The sequence below is a fragment of the Ranitomeya imitator genome, chromosome 1 (genome assembly GCF_032444005.1).
Source record: "Ranitomeya imitator isolate aRanImi1 chromosome 1, aRanImi1.pri, whole genome shotgun sequence".
Taxonomy (NCBI): Eukaryota; Metazoa; Chordata; class Amphibia; order Anura; family Dendrobatidae; genus Ranitomeya; species Ranitomeya imitator.
Window position 1 is genome coordinate 861661914 of NC_091282.1, and position 19426 is coordinate 861681339.

Sequence of the window (19426 nt, forward strand, 5' to 3'; positions counted from 1 at the left end):
AAAACTGGGGGCTAAATAATAATTTTGTGGGACAAAAATAATTTTTATTTTCATGGCTCTGCGTTATAAACTGTAGTGAAACACTTAGGGGTTCAAAGCTTTCACAACAAATCTAGATAAGTTCTTTAGGGGGTCTACTTTCCAAAATTGTCACTTTTGGGGGTGGGGTTTCAATGTTTAGGCACATCAGTGGCTCTCCAAACGCAACATGGCATCCCATCTCAATTCCTGTCAATTTTTAATTGAAAAGTCAAACGGCGCTCCCTTCCTTCCGAGCTCTGCCATGCACCCAAACAGTGGTTTACCCCCACATACAGGGTTCCAGCGTACTCAGGACAAATTGCACAACAACTTTTGTGGTCCAGATTCTTCTCTTACCCTTGGGAAATAAAACAAATTGGAGCTTTTGTGTGAAAACAAGTTAAACGTCAATTCTTATTTAACCCCTTTCTGCCAGCTGACGGAATAGTACGTCAGCTGGCAGATCCCCTGCTTTGAGGTGGGCTCCGGCGGTGAGCCCACCTCAAAGCCGCGACATGTCAGCTGTTTTGTACAGCTGACATGTGCGCGCAATGAGCGCGAGCGGAATCGCGATCCGCCCGCGCCCATTAACTAGTTAAATGCCGCCGTCAAGCGCTGACAGCGGCATTTAACTAGCGCTCCCGGCCGCGCGGCTGGTAGTGCTCGCACCGCTGACCCCCGTCACATGATTGGGGGGTCAGCAGTGCATTGCCATAACAACCAGAGGTCTCCTTGAGACCTCTATGATTGTTGATGGCCGATTGCTTTGAGCGCCACCCTGTGGTCGGCATTCAAAGCAACCCTGCATTTCTGCTACATAGAGGTGATCTGTACTTCACCTCTATGTAGCAGAGGCGATCGAGTTGTGCATGCTTCTAGCCTCCTATGGAGGCTATTGAAGCATGCTAAAATGAAAAAAAAAAAGTGATTAAAAAATATATAAAAGTTCAAATCACCTCCCTTTCGCCCCAATCAAAATAAAACAATTAAAAAAAAAATCAAACATACACATATTTGGTATCGCCGCGTTCAGAATCGCCCGATCTATCAATAAAACCAAAGGATTAACATGACCGCTAAATGGCGTAGCAAGAAAAAAAATCAAAACGCCAAAATTACGTTTTTTTTGGTCGCCGCAACATTGCATTAAAATGCAATAACGGGCGATCAAAAGAACGTATCAACACCAAAACGGTATCATTAAAAACGTCAGCTCGGCACGCAAAAAAATAAGCCCTCACCTGACCCCAGATCACGAAAATTGGAGACGCTACGGGTATCGGAAAATCGCGCAATTTTTTTTTTTTTTTTTTTTTTTTTAAGCAAACTTTGGAATTTTTTTTCACCATTTAGATAAAAAATAACCTAGACATGTTTGGTGTCTATGAACTCGTAATGACCTGTAGAATCATAATATCAGGTTAGTTTTAACATTTGGTGAACCTAGCAAAAAAGCTAAACAAAAAACAAGTGTGAGATTGCACTTTTTTTGTAATTTCATCACACTTGGAATTTTTTTCCCCTTTTTCTGTTACATGGCATGGTAAAACCAATGATATCGTTCAAAAGTACATCTCGTCCCGCAAAAAACAAGCCCTCACATGGCCATATTGATGGAAAAATAAAAAAGTTATGGCTCTGGGAAGGAGGGGAGCAAAAAACGAAAATGAAAAAGCGGAAAAAGCTCCGGGGTGAAGGGGTTAAACATTCCAAAAATTCTTGTGAAACACTTGAAGGGTTAATAAACTTCTTGAATGTGGTTTTGAGCACCTTGAGGGGCGCAGTTTTTAGAATGGTGTCACACTTGGGTATTTTCTGTCATATAGACCCCTCAAAATGACTTCAAATGTGATGTGGCCCCTAAAAAATATTGGTGTTGTAAAAAGGAGAAATTGCTGGTCAACTTTTAACCCTTAAAACTCCCTAACAAAAAAAAAATTTGTTTCCAAAATAGTGCTGATGTAAAGTAGACATGTGGGAAATGTTACTTATTAAGTATTTTGTGTGACATATCTCTGTGATTTAAGGGCATAAAAATTCAAAGTTGGAAAATTGCGAAATTTTCGCCAAATTTCCATTTTTTTACACAAATAAACGCAAGTCTTATTGAAGAAATTTTACCACCATCATGAAGTAAAATGTCACGAGAAAACAATGTCAGAATCATCAGGATCCGTTGAAGCGTTCCAGAGTTATAACCTCATAAAGGGACAGTGGTCAGAATTGTAAAAATTAGCCCAGTCATTAACGTGCAAACCATCCTTGGGGGTTAAGGGTATGTGCACACATTGCAGATTCGTGTGCGGATTTTTTATTGCAGATTCAGAAAAATCAGCAGGTAAAATGCCTTGTGCATTTGCGGCGTTTTTTGCGGATTTGTGTTTTTACATCTGCGAATTCCAATTATGGAACAGGTGTAAAACGCTGCGGAATCCGCACAAAGAATTGACATGCTGTGAAAAATAAACTGCAGCGTTTCCGCGCGGTATTATCCGCACCATGTGCACACGTTGCGGAATTGGTTTTCCATAGGTTTACATGGTACTGTACACCACATGGAATCTGCTGCGGATCCGCAGCCAAATCCGCAATGTGTGCACATAGCCTAAGATTATTATTTATTATTATAGCGCCATTTATTCCATGGCGCTTTACATGTGAGGTGAATGGTTTCCTCTGGTGAACAGCAATCTTCAAGTCTGACCACAGATTCTCAATTGGATTAAGGTTTCCCCTTAGGCTATGTGCACACGTTGCAGATTTGGGTGCAGAATTTTCTGCACAAAATCTGCATCTCCTGGCAGAGAACGCACGTGCAGATTTGATGCGTTTTTTTATGCGGATTTTGTGCGTCTGTCTTGCGGATTTCATGCGTTTTTTTACCCCTGCGGATTTCTTTGAAGGAAGGGTGCAGAAACGTTGCAGATCTGCAGAAAAGTGAGCTGCTACTTTCAATCCGCTGCATTTTCCATGTGGAATTTTCCGCACCATTAGCACAGCATTTTTTTTTCCATTGATTTACATTGTACTGTAAATCACTTTGCGGATCTGCAGTGTTTCTGCGCGGAAAAGAACGCTGCCGATTCACAGTAAATCCGCAACGTGTGCGCATGGCCTAAAACAACTCGTGTTGCTTTAGCAGTATGCTTTGGGTCATTGTCTTGTTGGAAGGTGAACCTCCGTCACAGTCTCAAATCACTGACAGACTGAAACAGGTTTTACTCAAGAGTGTCCCTCTATTTCACACTATCCATCTGCCTCTCAACCATTTTCTCTGTCCTTGCTGCCGAAAAACAGTGTTCTTGGGGGTGATGAGCTGTGTTAGTTTGGCGCCAGACATAGTGTTTACGTTGGTGGCCCAAAAATGTAATTTTGGTGTTTCCTCACCACAGCACCGTTTTCCATACATTTGGGGTCTCCCACCTGCCTTTTGGCAAACTCCAAAACAAGCCTTACAATTTTTGTGTAGAAGTTAAGGCTACTTTCACATTTCCGTCGGTACGGGGCCGTCGCAAGCCGTCGACCCGACGTATGTTATGCTAAATTTAGTACAACGTGGGCAGCGGATGCAGTTTTACAACGCATCCGCTGCCCGTTGTGAGTTTCGGGGAGAAGGGGGCGGAATTTCGGCCGCGCATGCGCGGCCGAAAATGACGGACCCGTCGCATAAAAAAAAGTTACATTGAAAGTTTTTTTGTGCATCGCGGCCGCCAAAACACGACGCATCCGTTGCACGAGGGATGCGACGTGTGGCCATACGTCACTAATGCAAGTCTATGCAGAGAAAAAAGCATCCTGCGGGCAACTTTGCAGGATGCGTTTTTTCTCCAAAACGACGCATTGCGATGTAGGCCATAAGACGGAAGTGTGAAAGTAGCCTAAGGGTATGTTTCCACATTCAGGAAACGCTGTGTTTTTGAAGCTGCGTTGATCCGCAGTGTCCAGATGTTACAGCATAGTGGAGGGGATTTCATGAAATCCCATCTCCATTGTGCATTAAAAGACGCATGCGGCAGACCCGCGAAAACGCACATGCGGCGCATCTTTTAAGAACGCAGCATGTCCTTACATTGCAGAAACAACGCAAGGACAGCGCAGGTGACCTGCCAGTGACCTCAGGTGCAGATTTACCTGCGTAAAATCCTGACCAAATCTTGATGCAATCCTGAACGTGGACACATACCCTTAGGCTTTTTTCTGCCACCTCTATGGAGTGTATGGCTTATTGTGGTCGCATGGATAGATACTCCAGTTTTTACTTGGGAACTCTACAGCTCCTTCAGGGTTGCCTCTGTGCTGCCTCTATGACTAATGCCCTCCTTGCGCGGCCTGACAGTTTTGGTGGGTGGCCCACTCTTGGCGGGTTTGTTGTGGTACCATGCTCATTCCATTTTATTATGGATTTGATGGAGCTCCAGGGGATCATCAGAGATTGGGATATTTTTTTTATAGCCCTACCCTGACTTGTCCTTCAACAACTTTGTTTTGTTGACACTTATGAAGGTAATTGCTTGCACCAGAAATTTTTAGGGGCTTCTTATCAAAAGGGGTAAATGCATATGCAAATACCAATTATAGTTATTTGATCCCATAAATGTAAGTTATACTTATATTTTTCTCATTTCCCTTCACCCACTTAGACTATATGAAACCAGAACACATGAGCTGCGCGCACAGTGAACAAGCCCGTAGAGACATGTTCACACCACCAAGAGACTTGAAAACACAAAAAAGCACAGTAAAACCAAAAACACACTGTTGCAAAAAAATCACAGTGGACAGCAAGTGCTAGTAAAAAGATGGAAAAAACAGGGTATTTGGTTGATAAGTTTTTTGCAAAAAATGTATATTAAGCCGCTCTATCAAACGTCAAGGTATACCCATATCAGAGCAGTCCTAACTAATGTATGTAATCCCTATCTGATGTATTTAAAACCTGGTCATATGTACAATACCTGTATGAGCAGGATTCAGAAAAGGAATGTCCATGTGGACACGCTGGACAGAACGGCTCCTGTGCGCACAGCTCAAAAAAAGAGGGGTGGAGGCCTCCCCAGTCTTGTGGACACAAGAAAACAATTATATGAAACCAGAACACATGAGCTGCGCGCACAGTGAACAAGCCCGTAGAGACATGTTCACACCATCAAGAGACTTGAAAACACAAAAAAGCACAGTAAAACCAAAAACACAGTTGCAAAAAAATCACAGTGGACAGCTGGACAGAACGGCTCCTGTGCGCACAGCTCAAAAAAAGAGGGCTTGTTCACTGTGCGCGCAGCTCATGTGTTCTGGTTTCATATAATTGTTTTCTTGTGTCCACAAGACTGGGGAGGCCTCCACCCCTCTTTTTTTTGAGCTGTGCGCACAGGAGCCGTTCTGTCCAGCGTGTCCACATGGACATTCCTTTTCTGAATCCTGCTCATACAGGTATTGTACATATGACCAGGTTTTAAATACATCAGATAGGGATTACATACATTAGTTAGGACTGCTCTGATATGGGTATACCTTGACGTTTGGTAGAGTGGCTTAATATACATTTTTTGCAAAAAACGTATCAACCAAATACCCTGTTTTTTTCCATCTTTTTACTAGCACTTGCTGTCCACTGTTATTTTTTTGCAACAGTGCGTTTTTGGTTTTACTGTGCTTTTTTGTGTTTTCAACCCACTTAGACTATTTAGTGCTGATGCATCACACACAAATCGGATTACAAAAATATTTAAACACAGGTTGTAATGTAACAAGATATGGGTAAAAAGCCAAGGGGGTACATAGTTTCACAAGCCACTGTGTGTACATAGGAAGATAGACCTGTCAATCACCTGCAGCTGGGAGCCACACTGTACTAATCAGGACTCTCCCTAGAGTCCATAACTGTTTTTTTTTTAAGTTTAGTTTTTTTCTTCATACTATGTTGTCTGAAACATTAGGGCACTGGTTCACTTTCCGGTGTGCTCAGCTTTTCTTTTTTTTTTTTTATGGGCATAATTGACATTTTCATGTTTAAAGCTAAATATACAGTACATGTGCGGGAAATGCAATATTGTCTGACCCGACCTTCCTCCTTTCTATCAGCTTGCATAGCTTAAATGCATAGCCACTCCACCAGCTGCTTTCAGCTGAACATAAAGGGTTAATTATATTGATCCAATCAATCGAAATTATTTTGCCTAGACTTGAAGAATCCATTTGTAGCATTTAAATTATTCTGCAAAGAGGATCGTCCTGCAGCCATTGTGTGTGATTTATACGGTCAGTCACAAATATGTTCACTATGCTGAGAAAATGAAACTGTCACAGTATGGCAGACACAGATATTCATTATTGAGATTCCCAGAATACTTTTCTGCAAGATTTTGAAGTGTGTCCGTGGACTTTCCACTCAATTTTGGATTGTCTGTGGGAATGTGTGCCCATTCATCCAGAAGAGGATTTGTCTGGGTTACTGTAGGAATTCCAGTTCATCCCAACGATGTTCAGTGGGGTTCAGGTCATAGCTCAGTTCTGCAGCCACTATTCTCATCATGCTTTATGGACCTTTCTAGGGGTTTTGACCAGATCTTTTGGAAGCAAAATGCCTCTATTGTTCCTAAGCACACAAACCAGGATTCTTTTCCTGCTCACCCTTAACCCTGCCCTCTGTAACTTCCCATCTGTCCTGGGGTGGTCTTCTGCTGTTGATACAGGATTGGGAGCAGCATTCTTGTGGGATTCCCAAACTCTCTCCTACATAGTCTGTTGGTGATCTAGAAGTGCACATTTCCTGCTGTCCCCTGCATTCACAGCACAGGCTAGCACATTCACAGCACACTTCCCACCAGAAGCCTCCACCTTCCCCACTCCATTGCTGCCACCCCAACGTTTTCTGCTAGATTGGAAGTGATCCTGTCCGGACCACCAGTCACATGACCCTGGCAGGGGCCTCGACTGTCAGGTCACTGGTGGTTGGGGCATAATCACTTCTGGTCCCATTGAGCGGGGATGGGGGATTCCGGTGGTAGGTATAGCATGGTTTTTCTGTTACATAGACTGCTTCTCAATAAATATTGATATTTAGTTTTTTTCTAAATGTCCTTAGATGTCCAGCCCATACAGAGTAACTAAAAACATGAGCCTAGTAACGGGAGAATTTCTAGGCGCTGTATGATTGTGGTATGGCAGGAGTGTGCTGCAGTGGTGGCTAGCTCACTGTGTTCTAGGGGCAGGAAGACTTTATATACTGTATATGCATAGTTCTGGATAGCCATTTCCATGCAGACCTTTACAACCTTTGCCATAATAAGAGACCGGGTGTACTAGGGGCAAATTGTGAGTCTAAAAAACCAAACTCCATTAAAACGAATAGTTTCAGAAGTGTGTGTATTGCGCTGCTGCCCTCCTGTGGTCTTCTTGGTTCTGTACATTAGAAGCTGCTTGACGTAGCTGGGTCTGGAAATTTCCGAGTAGCATCTGTTGTGTATTGGAAGTACATTGGTAGCATCCCGCCAACCGTAAAATGTATGGGTAAGGTGAATAGTTCCAGACTCTGCCTGTGAGGCCATGTTGCCACATTTTTAATTTGTATATGTGTGTTTTATGTTTAAGGCAAAAGAAATTCTTACTAAAGAGTCAAACGTGCAGGATGTTCGCTGCCCAGTCACCGTGTGCGGAGATGTCCATGGCCAATTTCATGACCTCATGGAGCTCTTCAGAATTGGGGGCAAATCTCCAGACACTAACTACCTGTTCATGGGAGACTACGTGGATAGAGGCTATTACTCTGTGGAGACCGTTACTCTACTTGTAGCACTAAAGGTAATTATTCAGGGTTTTTTTCTATTGTGTGTCACCACTTCATTCTCCATAGTTTATTATTATATAATTATATAATGATATAGGTCATTTGTGTCCTATTTATTAAATATACCTACTTGTTAAAGGGAATCTGTCAGCCATGTAATCTTAGAGCAGCATGATGTAGGGGCTGATAGCCTAATTACAGTGATGTTAGATACTGGGCTGTATTGTGCTGTTTTAGTACAATGAGTGTTATGAGTAGGAGATTATCACTAATAATAATAATTTTATTTATATAGCGCCAACATATTCTGCAGCGCTTTACAATTATACTGTAGAGGGGATTTGTACAGACAATAGACATTACAACATAACCATAATCACAGTTCAAAACAGATACCAAGAGGAGTGAGGGCCCTGCTCGCAAGCTTACAAACTACAGGACAATTGGCCTTGTGCCTTCTATTCCAAACCCAGCACTAATTAGCAGTGGTCTGTCACTGTACACTGAAAGCTGAGCTCTGCTAGGTCGGCAGCAAACTGTGACTGTGTCTCTAATAACTCCTGCACTCAGTAAACTAAGTGATACAACACTGGATTTGGGGTCTCTACCCCTTCACCATGCTTCTATCAGATTACATAGCAAAACCTGCTGACAGGATTTCCTTTAATCAGCCAGTCATTCGCACCAACACAATACATAAATGTATACAAGTTCAAGATGGTCAGTCTATCTGTAGACCAGAAGACCCTCTCTAAACTCAAACCAAACGGACCGTTCAAGTGTATCGTTTACAGCAGCCAAAAACTTCATCAGGTCCCACTTGGGGAAGTTGGCTAGCTGAAAGACAGGAATAACACAGTTGTCAGAGGGATCATGTGTGCTAGACACAATGCAAATGAGTCATAAATGGTGATGAGTAGTGTTGAGCGATACCGTCCGATACTTGAAAGTATCGGTATCGGATAGTATCGGCCGATACCCGAAAAATATTGGATATCGCCGATACCGATATCCGATACCAATACAAGTCAATGGGACATCAAGTATCGGAAGGTATTCTCATGGTTCCCAGGGTCTGAAGGAGAGAAAACTCTCCTTCAGGCCCTGGGATCCATAGGGATGTGTAAAATAAAGAATTAAAATAAAAAATATTGATATGCTCACCTCTCAGGCGGCCCCTGGACTTCACGCTGCTAACCGGGAGGCTTCTTTGTTTAAAAAGCGCGCCTTTCGGACCTGTGAATGACGTCCCGGCTTCTGATTGGTCGCGTGCCGCCCATGTGACCGGCACGCGACCAATCAGAGGCCGCGACATCATTCGCAGGTCCTCAATTCCTAGAATTAGCAGTTTTGTGAATGAGAATGACGTCGCGGCTTCTGATTGGCCGCGTGCCGCCCATGTGACCGGCACGCGGCCAATCAGAAGCCACGACGTCATTCTCATTCACAAAAACTGCTAATTCTAGGAATTGAGGACCTGCGAATGACGTCGCGGCCTCTGATTGGTCGTGTGCCGGTCACATGGGCGGCACGCGACCAATCAGAAGCTGGGACGTCATTCACAGGTCCGAAAGGCGCGCTTTTTAACCCTGCTGTTCTGTTCGGTCTGGGGAGACCTATTTTGAACTTTGGTATTTTTTGGGGTGTTCAAGATGCGGTTCTGAAACTTGTGGTTGATTGACTTAAATGAGGATGGGTCGGTCGGCCACGGGTTTCAGAGCCGCATCTTGAATATTTTAAAGAATATTGAAGTTCAAAGTCGGTCATTTTTGACCAACAGAACAGCAGGGTTAAACAAAGAAGCCTCCCGGTTAGCAGTGTGAAGTCCAGGGGCCGCCGGAGAGGTGAGCATATCAATATTTTTTATTTTAATTCTTTATTTTACACATCCCTATTGATTCGATACCGATACCCGATATCACAAAAATATCGGATCTCGGTATCGGAATTCCGATACCGCAAGTATCGGCCGATACCCGATACTTGCGGTATCGGAATGCTCAACACTAGTGATGAGCGAGTGAACTCCTTGCTCGGGTGGTCTCCGAGTATTTGTGACTGCTTGGAGTAGAGGCGTGTCTAGGGTTTCTGGCACCCGGGGCAAGAATTCATTTTGGTGCGCCCCCCCCCCCCCCCCAAGGCCATATGCGATTTGCACACTTAAGGCCCCTTCACATTAAGCGATGCTGCAGCGATACCGACAACGATCCGGATCGCTGCAGCGTCGCTGTTTGGTCGCTGGAGAGCTGTCACACAGACAGCTCTCCAGGGTAAACATCGGGTAACTAAGCGCAGGGCCGCGCTTAGTAACCCGATGTTTACCCTGGTTACCAGCGTAAAAGTAAAAAAAAAACAAACACTACATACTTACCTACCGCTGTCTGTCCCCGGCGCTCTGCTTCTCTGGTCTGGCTGTGAGCACAGCGGCCGGAAAGCAGAGCGGTGACGTCACCGCTCTGCTTTCCGGCTACCCGACGCTCACAGCCAGTGCAGGAGGAGTGCAGAGAAGCAGAGCGCCGGGGACAGACAGCGGTAGGTAAGTATGTAGTGTTTTTTTTTTTTTTTTTACTTTTACGCTGGTAACCAGGGTAAACATCGGGTTACTAAGCGCGGCCCTGCGCTTAGTAACCCGATGTTTACCCTGGTTACCAGTGAAGACATCGCTGGATCGGTGTCACACACGCCGATCCAGCGATGTCCACGGGAGTCCAGCGACGAAATAAAGTTCTGGACTTTGTTCAGCGACCAACGATCTCCCAGCAGGGGCCTGATCGTTGGTCGCTGTCACACATAACGATTTCCTTAACGATATCGTTGCTACGTCACAAAAAGCAACGATATCGTTAACAATATCGTTATGTGTGAAGGTACCTTAAGTCATGTACCCACTCCTCTCCCTAATGCTCTCAATGTTCTGTGAAAAACTGAGAAAAGCAGAAGAGAAGCTCGTTGTCACAGGACCGCAAGTTTGAAAATTGCACATGAGTGAAGTGTCCATGTGACGACTACTGGAACCTGCAGCGCTGAATCCTGACATCGCAGCTACTGAATTCTCACGAAGAATGCACTGCACACTTTTAGGGTTTTCCCTGGCTCGAGAACAGTCATGTCAGCACAAGCATGTGATTTGTATACTTCTGACCACATTCCGACTAGACGTGCCCGGCCTCTCTCATTTCATTTTCATTGAGTGAGGCCACAAATGTCTAGTTGGCAGGTGAACGCATGTAAGTAAATCACCAGCACCAGAGAATCCTGACAGTGTGCAGTGCGCACTGTGAGAAGTCAGAAGTCTGCAGTCACAAAGAATGACTGCAGACTCATCACAAACCTGGACATCCCCTTTAATGTTCCTAACATAAATAAAAACATGAGTTAGTCAGTATCACAAATAACATTTACATCCAGGTACCTTTATAGATGGCGTCGTCTCTGGAGCCGTTCTCCTTTTCTTCATCTTGTCCAGACCCCATTATGAGTTTTCTCATCCACAGCAGTCTCTGCAGACTTCCATCTTCTCTGCTCTTTTGCAGAAAATCTCCACATGACGCCCTTAAAGATACAAGTGTCATTATAATGCTCCTGAATGAAAAATTGCCACTCACTATATTGTCTGCATAAAATATGACCCCCACACTGTCCCTCTTATGGTACATGCTCTTTACACAGACCTCCCCTTTCCATACCGGCCCCCATTTTCACACTGTCCTCTCACACTGTGTCCCCCCTATAGGGCCCAGTATTTATACTGTACTGTTTCATCACACTCCCCCTCCTTGGTATACTGTCCCCTCCTGGCTGTGCCCTTACACTGTCCCCCCATGCTACGCATGCACACATCCCAACACCCTCACTCCCCGTACTCTGTCCACATTTTCACATCGCTACTCATACTGTGTCTGCATACGTTCCCCCTTTTGCTCCCCAAACTGTCTGCTCCCATCCCCCATACTGTTTCCTCATATATGCCCCCATTCCCTGGTATTGTTTCCTCATACATGCCCCCCATCTCCCCCTTTGCTCTTCGTTTTGTGTCCTCAAATCTCCCCCACACATTAAATCCCCCATCCCCACTCCAAATATCACCCCACATATTAAACACCCCCATCTCCATGACAAATCTCCCCCACACATTAAATCCCCCCCATCCCCATGAGATATCTCCCCCCACACAGATTCAATCACCCATCTCTCCACTCCAATTCTCCCCACACACAATAAATCCCCCCATCTCCACTCACATTAAATCCCTTCTCCACAATAAATCCCCCCATCTCCACTCATTAAATATCCCCCACCCAATAATAAATCCCACCATCCCCACTCACATTAAATCCCCCCCCATTCCCACTCATATTAAATCCTCCCCTACACCTTCGGTGTCTTCAGCTCCACTGGAGCACTTACCACCGATCTGCGTCTCAGTGCCTCTGCTCTGCAGCGCGGGCGAGTGACGTCAGCAGCGTGATCACATGACCAGATCACGCTGCTGGCGTCGCTCTGACCCGGCAGTCAGAGCTTCAATTGTACTCGCATCTCAGATGCAGTACTATTGAACACTGGGAGCCGGCGCGCTGCAGCTTCTCTGTGCCGGTTGTCAGCTTGATAGTCGGCACAGAGAACAGCTGACTCCCAGTGCAGGGGCGGCAGAATGCAGCCGCCAGGGGAGACACTGCGGACCGCCGCTTTAGGTGGCCCGACTGCGCCCCCCTGCCGGCTGCGCCCGGGGCACATGCCCTGGCTGGCCCCCCCTAGATTTAGTTTTCCTTGCCGCAGCTGCATGATTTACAGCTGACAGACAGCTTGAATACATGTGGGGATTCCCTAGAAACCAGGCAACCACCACATGTACTCAGGCTGGCTAGCAGCCGTAAATCATGCAGCTGCGTCAACAAAAACAAAATCTCCGAGCAGTTACAAATACCCTGAGACCACCTGAGCAACGAGTACACTCGCTCATCACTAGTCATAAATTGTCCTAAACCACATAATGTATTGTGTCCCCATCCCTGCATCTTTGGCTTGATAAAGGGCTTTCAGGCCTGAAACGTTGCCGTTGTGTGACACTGAAGTTGAGTGCCAATAAACATTACTGGAGAATTGATGAGGATCATATTTGTCGCCTTGGTCAAATGTTGTTCTGCGTAGCATGAGATCTCAGTTCATCTCCTTATGTGGGTTGTGGTGTAACAGAAGATTTGGAACATATTGCCATCAATAAATCTGGAGAAACATTTGGTTGCTGACCTCGCTAAGTGCACTCTACAAATTCAGACAGTTTTGATGGACTGATTTATTAGACAGGTGCTTATAGCAGTGGCCAATGAAGTTCAGATTGTCGTCGTTACGTGATTTTCTCTCTTATACTATTTTCCTATGGCAAATAATAATTTGAGATATAAATGTGTGTGTATTTAATTTAGTCGTTTACATGTATGTTTTCCTACCTAGGTTCGTTACCCGGAACGCATCACAATATTGAGAGGGAACCATGAATCTCGACAAATTACTCAAGTCTATGGTTTCTACGACGAGTGTCTACGGAAATATGGGAATGCAAATGTATGGAAGTATTTCACAGATCTCTTTGACTACTTACCATTAACGGCTTTAGTTGATGGCCAGGTACGTATTTTCTGCCTCCTAAGATTGAAAATGGCCATTGTGGTCTTTGAAGGAAAGACAGACTGGACTGCTGCCATTGTCTCGTGCGTGTTCTATGTTACAATATCAAACATTTATACCTCACAGTCAGCAGTGAGAAGAAAACCAAACCCTCATTAGGAAGAATAATTACCGAGCAGCTCTGGGTCAACTAGCTTCATTCTCTCGCTGTAGTCGCTGTTCCACCTACACACTTTATTTACAATGCTAATGTCAGGGAACATGATGAACCCATCTGAGCCTGGTGGCTCATGTAATGCACTGCAATACTCCTGCATAATGCCGACAGCCATCCTATTAGGCCCTGGACAGTGCATTGATTTCCCAAACCCATCTGTCCCATGCACACATCGCCCCCATGATGACCTCTTTATGTTGTTTGTGTATATTGTAAGCAGTTTATTAGGTACTTTCTCTTGTTTAGGATGTGCTCCAGTATTGCCTATTATAGTAGCCATAGCTAAGTGTGTTTTTATTTTTAGTTTGGAAAAAAATGGAACTGTGCAGTTTAAATGATGCTTTGTAGCATGTGATAGATGCCAGATTTAATATATTTCTTAAATTAATGGGATTGTCCACCACTAAAACGGTCCCTTCTCATTCCTCATGTTTGGCCCCATTAAAATACAAACACCTCTGAAATGCAAACCTCTCCGGATACAAGTACTCCTCTCTGGAGCCATTCCAGTGGTGTAGGCACTCATGTTCCTGGAGCTCACATTAGGTGGTTACATCAATGAGCGCTGGCATCACTGTCTCCTTCAGACATATTGAACAGGAAGCCAGGGCCGCGGCTGCTCTGACTGTCTTTTGATGTTCGATTTGTCCGAAGGTGGGACCAGTCACATCAGCGGTGATCGGTCGCAGGGCTCGTGTGATGTAACCACCTCACATGAGCTCCATGAGTGCAAGTGCCTACATCACTGGAATGGCGCCGGCACAAGAGGGGAGTATAGGTATTTTTATTTCAACAGGTCCAAACATAGGGAATGAGAGCGTTGACCAAGTAGTGGACAATCCCTTTGAAGAGTCGCCATCGTTTTAATTTTTTTTATCATAAATTAATAGTGCACATGAATATAAGAAACTTTGTAACATATCAAGGAAATCTACTTTTTACACTACCACTGGATAGATCATTTATTCTCAATCCAATGAAGCCTGTATTGTGATGTCAGATTCTTACATTACTGTGATGGGAGATGGCAGTTAGTGCAGATAAGATTCCATGTAGAGGGAAGGTAGCAGAAGAATGGGAGTTAAAGACAGAGCTCCTTCCTGCTCACATCTTCCATCTACATTGATGACTGCTGGTACTGATAGTGGGTTATTAATATGGAAAACGTGTCACTAAATCTTTCTTCTTTTCTTAGATCTTCTGTCTCCATGGAGGTCTTTCCCCATCTATCGATACGCTGGATCATATTCGTGCTCTGGACCGCTTACAAGAAGTCCCACATGAGGTATTAATGGAACTACCACCATATTGGAGCAGTAGGAATCTTGATAGGCACGTCTTAGTCTATAGCGAGTGTATAGGCACATTGCTAGCATTACTCCTGCCTTTATGTCCATTGTGAATATTTATTGTAAGTAACGGTATATCGACAGCTGTGACTTTAGTCTACTGGCCCCTAAAATCTAAAAAGATAGATATGGCAACAAATCACACTAGTGGAAGGAGTCCTATGTCACAATGGCAAGTAGGAAGTTTTGCATGAAGTTCTGTAGATTCATTAGCATTTCTTGCAGTTGAGGTTAATTTTCTTCTATTCTAACTTGTCTGGTAAATATTTCACAAGTAAAATGAAATGGTAAAAACGGTTGTCCAAATGTGCTTGAGTGGAGCTCTCGGACAACACCGGAGCCGGGTTTTTGCCGAGATTGGGAATACATTGGATATTGTATTCATTTAACATACAATACGTTGACATGATTCTTGATTGTACTATTGAGTGGAATTGCAATAATAATATATGTTGTGCATAAATATGTGATTCTTCAGAATTTGTTTTAGTCTTTGCCTGATGAAGAGACCTGAGTAGTAATGAAAGCTTGCAATTTGTTACCATCTTTTCAGTTAGCCATTAAAAGGTATCAACCACTGAGGACTCTCAATTCTAAATAATAATATAGATACTTTGATCATTAAGTTGCAATTATTATTAATATCTGAAGAAGGATACCCCAACTTTGGTAGAGTTTCAGAATGTGAATACCCGTATATACTCGAGTATAAGCCGACCCGAGTATAAGCCGACCCCCCCCTAATTTTGCCACAAAAAACTGGGAAAACTTATTGACTCGAGTATAAGCCTAGGGTGGAAAATGCAGCAGCTACCGGTGAATTTCAAAAATAAAAATAGATGCTCCATACCATTCATTATGGCCCCATAGCTGTTCCATATAGTCCTCTGCACCATTCATTATTGTCCCTTAGATGTACCATAGAAAGCTGTGCCATATAGTCCTCTGCACCGTTCATTATTGTCCCATAGAAAGCTGTGCCATATAGTGCTCTGCACCGTTCATTATTGCCCCATAGCTGTGCCATATAGTGCTCTGCACCGTTTATTATTGCCCCATAGCTGTGCCATATAGTGCTCTGCACCGTTCATTATTGCCCCATAGCTGTGCCATACAGTGCTCTGCACCATTCATTATTGCCCCATAGCTGTGCCATATAGTGCTCTGCACCGTTCATTATGGCCCCATAGCTGTGCCATATAGTCCTCTGCACCATTCATTATTGCCCCATAGCTGTGCCATATAGTGCTCTGCACAGTTCATTATTGCCCCATTGCTGTGCCATATAGTGCTCTGCACCGTTCATTATTGCCCCATAGCTGTGCCATATAGTGCTCTGCACCGTTCATTATTGCCCCATAGCTGTGCCATATAGTGCTCTGCACCGTTCATTCTTGCCCCATAGCTGTGCCATATAGTGCTCTGCACCGTTCATTCTTGCCCCATAGCTGTGCCATATAGTGCTCTGCACCGTTCATTATTGCCCCATAGCTGTGCCATATAGTGCTCTGCACCGTTCATTATTGTCCCATAGCTGTGCCATATAGTGCTCTGCACCGTTCATTCTTGCCCCATAGGTGTGCCATATAGTGCTCTGCACCGTTCATTCTTGCCCCATAGCTGTGCCATATAGTGCTCTGCACCGTTCATTATTGCCCCATAGCTGTGCCATATAGTGCTCTGCACAGTTCATTATTGCCCCATTGCTGTGCCATATAGTGCTCTGCACCGTTCATTATTGCCCCATAGCTGTGCCATATAGTGCTCTGCACCGTTCATTATTGCCCCATAGCTGTGCCATATAGTGCTCTGCACCGTTCATTCTTGCCCCATAGCTGTGCCATATAGTGCTCTGCACCGTTCATTCTTGCCCCATAGCTGTGCCATATAGTGCTCTGCACCGTTCATTATTGCCCCATAGCTGTGCCATATAGTGCTCTGCACCGTTCATTATTGTCCCATAGCTGTGCCATATAGTGCTCTGCACCGTTCATTCTTGCCCCATAGGTGTGCCATATAGTGCTCTGCACCGTTCATTCTTGCCCCATAGCTGTGCCATATAGTGCTCTGCACCGTTCATTATTGCCCCATAGCTGTGCCATATAGTCCTCTGCACCGTTCATTATTGCCCCATACATGCGCCATATAGTGCTCTGCACCGTTCATTTTTGCCCCATAAATGCTCCATATAAAGCTGTGCCATTGCTGCTGCAATAATAATAAAAAAAAAAAAAGCCATACTCGCCTCTCTTGCTTGCAGCTCCCGGCGTCTCGTCCCGGCGTCTCTCTGCACTGACTGATCAGGCAGAGGGCGCCGCGCACACTATGTGTCATCGCGCCCTCTGACCTGCACAGTCAGAGCGCAGAGACGCCGGGAAGGCAGAGCGGCGCCCGGCGTGTGGAACGCGGACAGGTGAATATAAAATACTCAACTAGTCCCAGCGCTCCTGACGCTGCCCCTGCCTGTCACACTGTCTTCGGGTGCCGCAGCTCTTTCTGTCAGCGGTCACTGGCACCACTCAGAGGAATGAATATGTGGCTCCACCCCTATGGGAGTGGAGTCCATATTCATTTCTCTAATGAGCGGTCCCACGTGACCGCTGAACAGGGGAAGAGCTGCGGCACCCGGAGACAGTGTGACAGGCAGGGGCAGCGTCGGGAGCGCCGGGACTAGGTGAGTATGCCTCAGCGCCCTCTCCCCCCTCACCCGCCGCCCCTGCCGCCCACCGTGACTCGAGTATAAGCCGAGAGGAGCACTTTCAGCCCAAAAATTTGGGCTGAAAATCTAGGCTTATACTCGAGTATATACGGTATATGCATAGAAAAAGTGAAAGTAATTGGTGTGGCAGTACGGATTGTCTTGGAAGGTGGAGGAGTTACGGTACCCCTTTCCCCCTTCAAATCCACCAACTCTCTATATTCGCTATATGTTTGTAGGAGTTACCATGTTGATAAAAGAAGTTTGTGACATGCCAGTTGCTTCAATGTTTCATGGAGCAAGCCGGAGGTCACTAATCAATGTAAGTCTATTAAGGCCTCATTCTGGCTCTCATAGACTTGCATTGAGAGCTTATGATGTACCTTCTGAGTTCCCGGGCACTCAGAAGCTGCGCTCACAAGATAGCGCTGCAGGACCAGAGTGGCCTGGAAAAATGGTGAAGATGCTGGAAGGGTGAGTATATGACCAGAGGAAGGGGACAAAGAAAACCCCTCTTGGGTGGTGCTTTTATGGTGTTTTGAACAGCTGACATGTGCCAGCAATAGCCGTGGGTGGAATCGCGATCCACCCGTGGTTATTAAGTAGTGAAGTGCTGCTGTCAATCTCTGACAATCATACCGGAAATACGCACACCACACCGGTGACGTGATCGGGGGGGTCATCAGTTCGTCGGCATGACAACCAGAGGTCTCCTGGAGACCTCTATGGTTGTCAGTGCCGTATGCTATGAGTGTCACCCAGTGGTCGGCGCTCATAGCAAGTCAGTATATCTGCTACATACACTGTGTTCCAAATTATTATGCAAATGATATTTTTCTCGGATTTTCCTAAATGGTCGGTGAAAATGACAGTCTAATAAAAGTCATCACCCGTTAGAGTATACATCGAATTTTATTGAAGAAACATCCCAATGATAACAGTATAATCTCCAAAATAAATAAAAACTCAAACTGCACTGCTCCAAATTATTAGGCACAGTAGAATTTCTATACATTTGATATGTTTTAAAGAACTGAAAATGATCATTTGTGGAATTTGCAGCATTAGGAGGTCACATTCACTGAACAAAACAGCTATTTAACTCCAAAACTTCCTAACAGGCCAAGTTACATGTTAACATAAGAACCCTTCTCGATATCACCTTCACAATTTTTGCATTCTTGAGTTTTTGGAGAGTTTCTGCTTGTACGTCTTTTCATGAAGTCAGAATAGCCTCCCAGAGCCGCTGTTTTGATGTGAACTGCCTCCCACCCTCATAAGGCCACATTCACACGTTGCGTCCTGTCCTGCGGGTTTTCCCGCAGCGGATTTGATAAATCTGCAGGGCAAACCCGCTGCGGTTATCCCTGCAGATTTATCGCGGTTTGTCCTGCGGGATTTTACCCCTACTATTGATGCTGCATATACAGCAATATGCAGCATCAATAGTAATGTTAAAAATAATAAAATAATTAAATACTCACCCTCTGACGTCCCGATCTCCTTGGCGCTGCAGGCGGCGGTCCGGTTCCAAAGATGCTGTGCGACCAGGACCTTCGGTGACGTCACGGTCATGTGACCGCAACGTCACCGAAGGTCCTGGTCGCATAGCAAACCTGAGACCGGACGGCCGCGTGCAGCGCTGAGACTTCAGAGGTGAGTATAACATGATTTTTTATTTTAATTCTTTTTTTTTAACACAAATATGGTTCCCGGGGCCTGGAGGAGAG

At 44.9% G+C, this 19426-nt stretch overlaps 1 protein-coding gene across 1 annotated transcript in view; it reads left to right on the forward strand.

The window, feature by feature from the left end:
• PPP2CB (protein phosphatase 2 catalytic subunit beta) overlaps window positions 1-19426 on the forward strand; it is a 67271-nt gene that overhangs the window by 39532 nt on the left and 8313 nt on the right. Inside the window, exons 2-4 of the mRNA XM_069742221.1 lie at window positions 7612-7821; window positions 13259-13432; window positions 14845-14934. Coding sequence (XP_069598322.1) covers window positions 7612-7821; window positions 13259-13432; window positions 14845-14934 — 474 coding nt within the window. The remainder of the gene's footprint in view (window positions 1-7611; window positions 7822-13258; window positions 13433-14844; window positions 14935-19426) is intronic.